Source organism: Empidonax traillii, unplaced genomic scaffold (assembly GCF_003031625.1).
Source record: "Empidonax traillii isolate 1590-97213 ecotype Southwest subspecies unplaced genomic scaffold, ASM303162v1 scaffold904:size330812, whole genome shotgun sequence".
In the NCBI taxonomy this organism is placed as follows: Eukaryota; Metazoa; Chordata; class Aves; order Passeriformes; family Tyrannidae; genus Empidonax; species Empidonax traillii.
The window spans coordinates 143,682-156,094 of NW_020956097.1; the positions used below are offsets into that span (position 1 = coordinate 143,682).

The 12,413-nt window shown below is 39.8% G+C and overlaps 1 protein-coding gene across 6 annotated transcripts in view; it reads left to right on the forward strand.

Moving 5' to 3' along the window:
• Positions 1–12,413, forward strand: part of TRAK1 (trafficking kinesin protein 1) — a 128,882-nt gene that overhangs the window by 42,861 nt on the left and 73,608 nt on the right. For all 6 annotated transcript variants that reach the window (XM_027902738.1, XM_027902741.1, XM_027902736.1 and 3 more), the window contains exon 2: positions 3,138–3,430. Coding sequence is in view for 5 of the 6 variants with exons in the window: in XM_027902741.1 (XP_027758542.1) it covers positions 3,138–3,430 (293 nt within the window). In the remaining variant the exon portion in view is untranslated. The remainder of the gene's footprint in view (positions 1–3,137; positions 3,431–12,413) is intronic.

Sequence of the window (12,413 nt, forward strand, 5' to 3'; positions counted from 1 at the left end):
ATTAGATGGAGCTTTAAAGGAAAAGTGTGTGCCACTGGATTAGGTGGTAATATTTGCCTTGCAAGAGAGGCCATGCAATCAGTGCCTCTGTGGATTCAGTAAGAGTCATTTCTTCACAATGTGTATGGAAATCGAGAATATTAAATAATAAGGAAGCAGATATATGCATTTGTACTGGCTTTTCTTCCTGCATGATATGAGGTTTTAAGATCAAGGCAAATTCTCTTCCTTAATCTAGAATTTGACTTTCTCATATAGATGTTCCATGTGTTTTTGTAGTAGACCAGGCAGACTGACTTGTGGGAATTCTTTGGGGGGTTGAGTTTGGTTGCTGCTTTGTGTTTTCAAGCTCTATTTGCTTATAGTTTCCGTAAGTTACCAACACTGAAACAAGTTATGTGAAGGAAGAGCACTGATTACTTTTCTTTCTGAATGTGTATCTCTCTTTATTCTTTCTTAAGAAGTGACGTGGCAGAAGCTGTTGGAGTGCAGCTTACGGGAAGGGGGAGAACTGGTTCTGTAGTACCAGTTCTGTAGTACCAGAGGGAATGTTAAAATGGGTGAAGGCAGAGGTGAAACTCGTTCAACACCAACTTCTAAAACAAAGTGGAATGTTATGTTCTGGCCAAAAGTATTTTTGGTGAGGACTGTGTGGAGATAGAAGTCATGAATGAGTAAAGATGATCAGCTTTATCAGATGTTGAATGTCGTTTGTTCAGAAAAGTTACAAGATCTTAGATTTCCAAATCTCACTTGAAGACTTTACATGCAAATCACACTTTGATGATTATCAGTGCTATTTTATTTGGTAATGCTGTTATATTGCTGTTTTCCTGAGGTTGCTGAGGTAGGGTTTGGAGAGGAGGGTAGAGGCGGATAAGAAAAGCTGAAGAGTGCTGTTAGTGCTTTTAGTTACTTAATCCCAGACGTGCCCTTATTCATAACAACAGATTTATCTAACAGTTTCCCAAAACAAATGTAATTCACAGGTGTGTGGTAGCAGGACAGCTAGGACAAAGTAGAGCCCTTCTAATCAGTTAGTCTGTGCACTTCCAGTACTTTTTCTTGTTTATAGCTTAGGTTGTATCTACATTGTGGAGAGGAAAATGAAGGTTTCCATTTTGATTCCAACTTCATTTGAGCAAATAATTTCTAATATCAGTAGTCTCCCTCTTGTTATTTTAAAGGAGCCACTTGAAAGGGGACCAGTTCAAAAGTAATCAGTACAAGTCACCTCATTGTTCTTTTCAGTATGTACTGTGATAGCACAGGAATAATGGATGCTCTGCAGGGGAACTGTAACACTTTCTGTTAAAGCACTCGAGTGGAACTTTCTCTTCCTGCAGCTGCTACAGTAGAGTAGCATTTGTATCAGAGTATAGTACATAAATTTGTCATTTGCTTTACTGTGTTCCTATAGCCTATAGCTATCATAATATTCCTGTTATGATCATTACAAAATACAGTCTCTGGGTGTGAGAACTGTTTCCAGGTTGAGTGAACCCATGCAGAAACACAAATGTCTGTAACTGAGGAAAACTTAATGAAATGGCATTTTGTATATGAGAGTGTTTTTTCCATGGGTTAGTATTGCCCATCTGTTTTCCAGATACGATGTTCTGATTTTGGTGTGAACATATCCTTGTTGAGGCCTTCTGAAAGGGGGAGAGAATTTTGCTTTTTTGCTCTTATACCTGTGCTGAAGGGGAAAAACAGTTTGAGAAAAGATAATGCTGGTGCAGTGTTACAAATTTGTTGCAAGATTTCTTTGAAGCTTCGTTCCAGAAGGTCTAGAACACCTGATCTGTGTCTTGACAGTTTAGAGACTGATGCTTGAGTCTTGCAATGAGTTTCCAGAAATACTGCCATGCCTTGGTGAAGCAATAATGTTATTGGCTAGAAATGTCTGAAAATAAGGTGCCAAAATCCTGAGTGTAACTTTAACAGCAAAATAAAGTTATCTGGTCGTGTTCCCAGAGATGAAAGAGAGCCTTTTTCATAGGATTCTTGAGAAAACTGTTGAATATCTGGTTCCCAATGAAGCACTGAACATAACATGTTCTGTTGCTGCACTTGCATATGCACTCTCTGCTTCCAAAGAAGTGCAATTGTGTCTTCTCACTAGCTGTCTTTCTGCTCTTCCTATATAGTCTGGGTGTTCTTGTGTGACCTGTTCTTCAGCTGCTGCTTTATGCCTTGTAACTACTACATGTATAAGGTCTTTCAAGCCTGTTTTTCCCAGGTCTGATTTTTTTTTTTTTTGCATGATTCCATTTTCCTTTGCTAGCAGAGATAAACATTTGTATCTTCCCTTACACTGCTGATAACCAAAGGCAGTACCATACCAACAGTTACTGCAGTGCCTTTAGCCCCTTACACAAAAGGTTTGGTGAAGTTTTTGGGGAAGGAAATGAGCTTTTCTTCATTGCTTCTCTGGCTAATTTAACCTTGCTGGGAGCATCAGTATCCAGCTTTGAGGGGCATTGTTCCCTATTTGAGGCTGAAGCACTGGGAAGTAGCAATTAGTGGTCACTCCCCTTAACTCAGTGCACCTTAAGTTCTGTTTACTGTGTACTCTGTAAAGGGAGCAAAGGTGCCAGCTGCCAGTCTGGAGTGAGGGACCAGGCTGTGCAGGGTGGCACAGTGGAGAGAAAAGTCTAGTAGGGTTATAGTATAAGCCTCTAATAATTTTTTTTTGTTGTTTACTATCAGTCAATTTCAAATTATAATACTAATAAAGTACCAGCAAATCAATCAGTGATGTGCAGTCTGTCTGCATGACCTGGCTCATACAGCATGCTGGGTTACATAGAGCTTTCGCTTGGCTGACATGAGAGAAAGTTGGTGAATGAGCCGAGGTGAACGGACTGCGCTTACTGCAGGTTGGGATAGGCAAAACTATGGATATTTAATTAGCTGTTGGTAAATAATACAGTGCAAGGAATAGCACTTCCCTACTTTACATGACTGGGCAAGGTGCAGAGATAGGCAGCTGCTCTGTGAAGAGTGTTAGGGGTTTAGTATTTGCTGCACTTGTTAGGTTAAACTAAAGTTGAAGGAAAAAGAAAACGATCTGTTCTAATTTATGCTGTTTGGAATGGCTTGAGCTGAACATTTGTTTCTTTTGTGTTTTGCAGACTTCTTGAAGCCAGCTCTAGCAAAGAGAAAGAGTTCTGCCTGTGCCAGCCAGACCCAGTCTCCAGCGCTGGTCCCCCTGATGGCACGTTGTACAACCCTGTGAAACCTGCCAAGCTGGACGCCACAGCTTTGCACGACTGCACTTTGGCTGGCACTGTGCCTCCTTCGGAGCCGTCGAATCATGCAGTCCTAGCCTGCGACACAGGCATCCACGAAGAGCACTATGTAAGTGAAGGGGTGGAAGATGATGTGCCAGACTGCAGAGAGTACAGAGATGCCTGCACCATTACTGGTAAGCAGTCAAATTTTTCATCTTGCGGAGGATGTGGAGGTTAAAGATTCTTTTCTCGAGCTCTTGGTGGAGTATCTGGTTCATGGACAATGCTACGTGGTTTTTTTTTCTTCTTTAAGAAGTGATTTCACAAGCACTTGAATTTTCAATGAAAGCACTTTGTAAGGTTCAAGGCTCTTGCAAATAGGCTAGACCAATGGCAGCTGTGAAACTAGGTTACTATATTTATGCACTTGGGAAGCTGAATCATTTTAAGTTGTTTTGGAAAATAAAGTCAGGGATGAGGGGAAGGAAACACTGCAGCCTAAAGTTCAGGGAATGCTTGTCCTAATGATCAACATAATTTAGATTTTTTCTTGATAAGAGAATTGCTTTGTGGGAGAAAACAGATGGGAGAAATAGGATCTAATGTCACATTTTGCCTGTACATACTTTTACTTTTCAAAACCGTTTCATTTTTGTCACATTAGTTCTGGAACAATAAAAGTTAAGGTATACAGAACAGCTTCATCTGCATGCTTTTATGAAAGGTTAAATATCTTCTTATTATAGATTCATATAAATAAATTGAATATGTGATGAACTATGGTATTTTAAATAGAATTAGATTCTTAGCGATGTGGTCAGCTGACCCAATTCTTTTGTGTTTGAATAATCATTGTAACTCAGTTTAGTTATGATTATGAAATGACAGGCAGTTTCCATTTCAAATGCATAGTTTATTGTCTGAACTGTGAAGCTCTCGTAGCTTAAAGTGACCTTGTCACTTCTTTTGGGAATGTTTGAGGAGTCATCGGAGGTTTTGGAAGGGAGAAATGTGATGTCTGAGAAAAACAGAAATAAGACTGTGGGACCGTTCTAACTGGCTACCAGATGCATTTGTCCTGAGTTACTTTCAGCCTTTCTGAATTGTCTGTAAGTCAGAGAATTAGATAATGGTGACCATCCACAGACACGTTAGTAGCATGCCTTGACTTAGCTCAGCCCAACTGCTGTGTAGTTAATAAGGGTTGAAAGTCTGAAAGAAAGAAGGTAGAGAGAAGGGCAGAGGTGCTTTCAAGTCCATCCTGATTCCCTTGAGAAGACAAGCAGCAGGATTAACACTGGAGTCACTTTCAGTCAAGTATGGTCCTACATAAAACAAATCTTTTGTTTAAAGAAACTTACTTACCATCCCTCCTCCCTTGTTTTATGGATCTAACTGGTTAGTTCATGAAAAGGTCAGCCTTTGGACTGCCATGTAGATATTTGCTTGTTAGGTATGCTAGGAACTACACATTGCATAGTTGCATTCCTGGTAGCATAACTGTTTTCCAGACACCTTGTAAAAGGATCTTACAAGTTGTTCTCTTGTCTGTGTCCTGTTTCTGTTCCTCCCCAGCCCCCACTCCCCTGTTTTTCTGTTTCTGACCACAAGCCAGGACAACCAATTTCTTTCATGAATCAAGACGCCTTCTTGGTTATGGTTCCTTGAAAGGCAAGACAAACTCTTACTTTTTAAACTTTTAAAATCATTTTTATTAAGTGGAGGTCAGTGCATGTTCTTGCCACTTCACATTCCTTCAAGCCTGAATCTCTTTCTTCTAGCTTAGTTGTCAGCCAAGTATCACTTACAGATTGATCCTATAATGCTTTTTAAATGGATTTGCTGTTCTACAGCAGCAGATTTGCACTGTTTGTGACCTGCAGACAACATGATAAGACTTGCAGTAGAAATAGTGGTGTTTTGTTGATTGGTTGGTTTTTGTGTTTGTTTTGGTTTGTTGGTTTTGGTTTTGTTTGTTTTTGTAATGGATTTTACTGAGTTTCAGCTTTTTGGACAGCTTTTTGAAGTGCCAAAGGGTGTAGGCCGGGGGGGGATTTTGCTCCCTCTGCAAAATCTTTGTCAGTATTGTGTGCAGGTGTGCAACATGTACCCTCAAAACAAACATAAAGATAAATATTTGAAGAGGAATAAGTACTGATAGAGGCTTTAACATGAAGACTTTATTAGGTTCTGACTGACAAGTTAGCATTATTAACACTTTTAAACTGTTTAGTGGGAAAGAAATTGCTCCTATCAAGTCTGCACATACCATAATTTTTCTTCTGATGCCAAGCCTTGACTCATTCTAGAGTCAAGTCAAATTCAGCAATCTGTTAATCTATTTTTTTAATGTAAGACTAACATTTGCAACCTATTGTAAAAGTTAACTGCAAAAATTCATGCAAATAATGTCTTGAGCCCTCTTTAAGAAAAGATGGGAAACTGAGGCACAGTGTGGTGATGCTTTCTGAAATGTAACCAGTTAATGGTAATTAATTAGAGATGTATTTAATGTATCTAATAACAAATTATATGATGTGCACATTTTCCAGTTTAACTTTCCAAGACCACCATTGATGCCCAAAGAATTTTTAATTCATGTTGTTTCCTTTTTTGTTGTTGTTGCTGATGTTTTTGTTTCCTCTTGTGTTTGCTGGCAGTAGAGAGGTACTTTGGCATTCTTTCTCAGCAGCACAGTCTTCCCTGCCTGGGACCCAAGAGCAGATGTAATGTAGCTGAGAGCACTGGGCATTCTGATTGTGCTAAGTGTGTTTTCTTGGAAACAGGGTTGGCTTAAACACTTTTTGTCCCCAAACCACCTCAGAATTGTGCTTGTGTACATTTCTGTGGGAGTGTAACTGGAGGTATCTGGTCAACGGGTCTTGCTCTGCTTTTGTGTCAGAGGGGAGATGAGGGTTACTTTTAGCTAGGTCACACCTCTGATCTGTCCTACTGTGTGGCCTAAAAGCAGTTTTGTTGGCATAACTGAGCAAATGAGCACCATAGGATTGGGCCTGGGTGACAAAAAGCAGCATGGCAAATAGTTTCTTTAAGCCAGTGTCTGAGTGGGGAACAGCACCCTAAAAGACTCCTTTCCCACTGAATTTGATAGTAAAGCTGTCCAAACCTCATAGTTGCTGTAACAGAAGTGCTATGGAAGTAACTGCTTTTGAATCTATGCTAACTTGAGTATAGAAGGGCAAGTGAAATAGATCAATTGATAAATTAAAGAAAATAGTTAATGAATGTTTTAAGAGTTGTTATATAAAAGTGCTGGTGGAGCACATATTTTCTAGCAGCATTAAACCTGAAAATGAACTCAGTAGCTGCTGTAGTTTTTTGGTTTGTAATAATTCATTTTGGGGTTTGTTAGCAAGATTTGAGAGAAAAAGTCAATGCAGTCTGACTTAGCTTCTATTGCTATCGATTGTGGAGCTCCTGTTGGTAAATGGGCAGAAGGAGACTCAAGTCCCAGGGTTGGTGGACAGTGGGGCAGCACTGCATGGAAGTGACATGCTGCTGCTACGTGTGGGAGGTACCTATCCTGTCCTAGTTGTTTTTTTCTTTTTAACTTTTCTTTTTCTTGCTTCTCCCATTCATCAGAGAGTGTAGAGATAGGAATACGAGTGTAGCACCATCTAGTGTTCCTTCTGCTAGAAAGAGAATGGAAATGCTTTTGAAGGTGTCTGTCATTCCTGTAATCTCAGCACAGACCTGGATACTTTCAGTCAGATATTAACAGAAACAGCAACTAGGGTTGGGGACTTTCTTCTCTGTCTTAACACCATACCCCACACCCCCTGTCCCATTTTTTTGTAGAGCAGGAAGGGCTGTAATCTTGACATGAAAAGGCAGAGGATCACTAAGTTGCTCAGTAGTCCCAATTTTGTGAATTATGAAAGCCTCTTAGTCCGATTGCCTTTCTTTCTTACCCATCAACTGCTGTGAGACAAATCCTGCCCTGAAAACGGAGAGTACAGTGGGGATGGAAATCTGAAGTATCACTGGAGTATAGATTTACTCCCGTGACAGCTGTCTGACTGCCAGAATGTTTTTGTGAGGTTTTTTGTGTGTTTTTTTTTCTTTGTTTCTCTTAAAACATGCACAACACAACCATCTTCACTAGGTTAACTTTCAGTCTGCTTTTGCACATGTGAATATTCACTATTTGCAATGATTTTGTCATGACGTACTTTGTAATTCGAGAGCTAACTGCTTAATATGCCGTGTAGGTTTCCTTCATCCTTCTCTGAAAAGGGAGAGAATGAATGGACTGTGATTTAAATTGCCTAGCTCCTTCATTAGTTTGCATGATTCATTTATTCATTCTCCTAATTACTCTTACCAAATGCATGTAGGAGTGTGTTTTCTGCCTGTTGTGTTCAGGATAATTTCCTGACAGCTCTTGGGTTATTGGGAAATTCTTTGTGGTAATATGCTGCTCTGTGTCTTATTTTGTTTGCAATTAACACAAGTTGATTTTTTTTTTTTTTTATTTCTAAAAACAAAGTTACATCACCAAAGGGATCAAACCATGAGCTCTTTTTCTTTCGGCAGGGAAGTCTCCCTGAAAAGAGTTGGTATTGTTTGACCTTCCTTGCAGGTTGTGTAACTTCTACATTACTGCAGTGACTGCAGTGAGGGCTAGTCATAACATCCAGAGAAACCAACTTTCTCTTGCTGTCAAGCCTCATTCACACAATCTCCCTCAAATGTTTGGGTACAAAAACTTTTATCTGGGTTGTCATCCTTTCTGTATTCTTATTCAGGCTTTAGATATGTTCTCATATGAAACAGAGATTCTGTTCTACCAAACTACTGCTCCTCATGGCAATATCAGCCAATTTTGATAACTTGCTGCTCATACAGATAAGTGATGTCATTCTGCCCATTTGTTTCTGTGACCACTTTATTTTAAAAGGCATGCCTAGGGTCAATGGAATTTCCATTCCATTGTGTATGTGTCCTAGGATGCATGTTTTTGTTTTGAAAGGCTGACCTTCTATTCCTTCTATTCCAAGTGTGATGAGGTATGATCGCCCCAAGATTAACTCCATAGGGACTTAGGTGTTACAGGTTGTTACTAGAATGCTTTACTCTTATCATGCAGGAGATGGGGCGAATGCTGTACCTGTGGCTGTCCTGTTTTGGGTGCGTGGGATACCAGCAGGAGTTGGGCTCCTGCTGTTCTGAGGCTGTTTTGAACAGGGTGCTCTACTTGGTTTTGGTACCTGTTACAGGCTCAGTGGTTGACTTCTAAGCATTACGTGGTTACAAAGTAGTGTTAAACTACTGACAGTTTTGAATTGCTTCCCTTTATTTGAGTTCTGTTGTGGTTACCTTTCTCTTTTAGTGCTTGTTTCCTACACAGCATAAACTTGCTCCACCACTTTCTTCTTTTTCAGTTCCTGGTTTGGGTAGGACTTTGATGTTTTTCTCAGTTTTGTCAATATGAGAGATGAGATGTAAGGTAGTGCTTGGTGGAGCTGCAACTCGAAGAGCGTAAGAAATGCTCTGCTGGGTTGGACCAGCTGGCTCAGGACTTCATTTTCTGGTTCCAGAAAGAGCACATGCTGAATATGGAGATCAGGCACTTGGCCACCATCAGTAGTCTACTCTCAGCAGAAGTACCCCCCATCATGCAGAACTAATTAACTTTGGAACGTAGTTAACTTTGAAACCTGTCCCCGACTTTATCTTACCCCGGACCTGATGATTGTTTTACCATAGACATTTTTACTACCTGTGTACAGTGACACCAGTTTTGAACTGGTTTTTGTAAGTATTTGTCCTAGTTATACAGTATTTTGGTGAATATCAGTTCTTCTTTCCCTTTATGAATTCATTTTAATGATTTTGAAAACCTCACATCATTTTTACATTCCTGCCTACCCCTCTTCCAGCTTTCTTAGTTTCTCCTTTAAATAAAAGTATGAGAATGTGGGCTTTTACCTCAGCCCATTTACTTTGTTATTGTTATCGCCAGTATCATCCTGTAAGTTTGATCTAGTTTTGGCCTCTTCTCCCTGTTCCCTCCTGCTACTTACTATAAACAGCTATTGCTAAATTTTGAGCACTCTTCCTTTCTCTAAAGCACAAAAAATGCTAGTCCTATTAACATGAGATAACTCCCTCAGCATGACTGGAACTATTCTTTGAGTCTGACTGTAGTTCTGTCTAGTGTACTCTGACAGAATGATCTTATTTTTCTGTGCTTGCTGCATCCTTGTCTCTGTTTTGAATTTTCTGTCTGGCTTGTGGTGCACTGTCAGTCAGCTTCATGCTTGTCCTCTCTTTCCCCTCACCTCCCATCCTCCCTGCCCTCACATACACCCCTTCAGTTGCTTTCCAGCTCTTACCCTTTTCCAATAACTTTGTGATTTTTTTCTGATTCCTCCCCTAGGACAGACTGTTATGCTACCTCTTAATCTCTATTTCAAGCATATGTTTTTATTCTATCAAGGATTATTTTTTTTCGTAGTTTGGTGATGTTTGGCTGATTGGTTTTCCTCCAAGCAGAATTCTGCTGCTATTGTTGTCTAGTCCTCTTACTTATTTATGCTCCTCTTCCTAGCATTATGCATAATACATGTTTTGTAGTGTAAACTGCCAATTCTGGAGTCACCGTGAAAGCAATTGTGGGAATTACTGAAGTCCAGTGTGACATATTTTAGATTTCTTTTTTCCTAGATTTGCCTTATTTTGGGAAGCACTTGTCATTCCCAAATGCATACTTTATTCGAGGTGGGGACGAATGAGAGCAGTAAGTGTTCAACAGTGTTCTGAGTTGGTTCTTCGCAGAAGGAACTGAGGGCAAGTGCCTAGTAGGTTTTTTGGGGATGTTTTTTTTGGTTTGTGTTTTTAGTTTGCATTTTTTGTTTTCCTGTTGTGGTGCACTGAATAGTAGGGGAAGACAAAAAAGCTACATTGATGCATTTTAAATATGTGAAAATAATTTTATTCTGTAATTTAGCTCCACAACGTGCTGAGTTCATCTTTACCTTTTTCCCTCAATGTATATGTATGTGTCCATCATGAAGCAGCACATTTTTCATTTAAAGTAGGCGTCTGTAAAGACCAAGCATCGTAAGACTTCATTCTTACATTTTGCTTGTGATTCTGTGAAAACTTTGTTGACAGCCATTGTCTAGCAGCTGGCACATTTTGTAGCTGGGCTGAAAAACAAGCAAAAGCAGGACAATTGCTTTTCAGGGTTTTCCGTACTCTGTGATTTATCAATGGGTTTTTGAGACATTCGCAGTCTGTCTTGGCAGCTGGAAGAACCTAATGGTTAATGAATGTGTTTATTCTTACTGCTGCTGAACAGTGCGTTGCCAGCATGCATTTGGTACATGAATAGCTTTTGTTCTTGCTCTAAAAGAATAACCATGGTGATGAAGTTTTATTTTCTGTTTAATGTAAAAATTGTGAGTATGGGTGCATTTATCTACAGGGAGAAACATTTCCATACTGTTCATTTAAAGCAAAGTTCATTTAAATTTATGACATCATGTACAGTAGGGTCCTAATAGTTTAAGGGACTCTCATCATCAAGATCTCTCTCAGCTTTTATACCCAGCAGGAATGTGCATGTAGGATGGAACCAAAGTAGGGAGACTTTAACCTGGTGAACAGTGATGTTCCTCACACTGGAACTGTGCTTTCCAGTAGCTTCATCTTTGACATTCCAGACTTCATCACAGTCTTTAACTGGCATGTTGGCTAAACCAAAAGAGTTTGGCATGGGGTATTTTATTTTCCCATGGAAGACTGGATTTTGTGCAGTGTTTTTCATGTTCAGAGGCAGAAGAACCACTCCTTAAACAACATTTTTTGAAGATGTGGCAGGATTTGCAATTCCAAAATCATGTCATGCCAGTCATTACAGAAGCTGCCACAGCTGTTTGTGGAGTTGGAGTTTTTAAAGGTACAAGACAGCTTTGTTGGTAAAGGGTGTTTCTTCCAGCAATTTGGCTTTGCAGCCAGCAGTGAGATGTGTAAGAATGCTAAGACCTAATCTTTCCCTTTGGACAAGTCACTGAGTTGGCAACACATTTTGTTTTTATTAGAAGTAATTTTCTTCGCCCTAAAAACTGATGGCTTGCTTTAGATTAAGTACATGTAGTGTGTGTGTATGGTCTGGAGTTCAGCAGTAGTATTTGTAACACTTCAGTATAGTTATCCACATTCTGGGCATCACAGAACTGAGACTGAATAGGAATATGGTAAATTCTGAGGTTTTGCCTGTTACGGGCATACGTACAGAGTAACTCCTAAATAAGGCTCAAGAAATATTTTTAATTCTGGACCTCAGTTAATACTTAATGACTGTGTCTGTGTGGGCCTATAGAGCTCAAATAATGCGTGACTACAGGCTATGTTTTTCTTTTCAGTAGACCAGCAACCTAATTGTGGTGTTGAAGTTTCTTCCCTCTACTTTTCATGTGGATCTGTTCACAGTTGTAATGACTAGTTCACTCCATTCCATCATTATCTAGATGGCCAGAAAGCATGGGGAAACTGAGGCTACTGGGCTGCTTCAAGCAGGAAATATCTGCTGGAAAAACAAAGACCATCTTTCTTGCTTTTACCACTGGAATATGATTAGGCTTTTAGGCTTGTGGGTCTGCTGAGAAGGTAGTCTAATGTAGTCATGGCCTCTTGGCTGCCTGTTGAGCTGATTAAGTGGCTAATCTCGGTGTCACAAATAAGCAAAATCGGCAATCAAGATGCATTAGTATTTAGCATGGAATAGCCTCGATGAACTTTGATTTCTTGCATTACATGTGGCTGGACTTTAGCCTCTGTGCTGTAACCCTTTTCTGCAGAGAACCTTGCTTTTTACCTTAACTTTTAGGGAGCCAGCACTGGAACTGACCCTTTGCAGGTACCGGATGGTTTTTATTTTTTGTGATTGTTACTTATTCACTGGCCATTCTCCAAGATGTAAAACAGAGAAACTTAAAAACACCTTTAGAGAGCTGAGAGTCAAGGGTGACTGTAATAGGTGTGTGAGAAATAGGACAGGACTGAAAAACAAAGGAAAGAGTATGTGGTTCCATGAAGTAAGGTACTAGACCTCTTCATTCTTCCTGCTTTCTCCAGAGGGTTTCCTTGTTTCTCTTATCTGTTTTTGTTACTGTGTCCTTATCTACTTCTCTTTCCTCAGCTACCTCA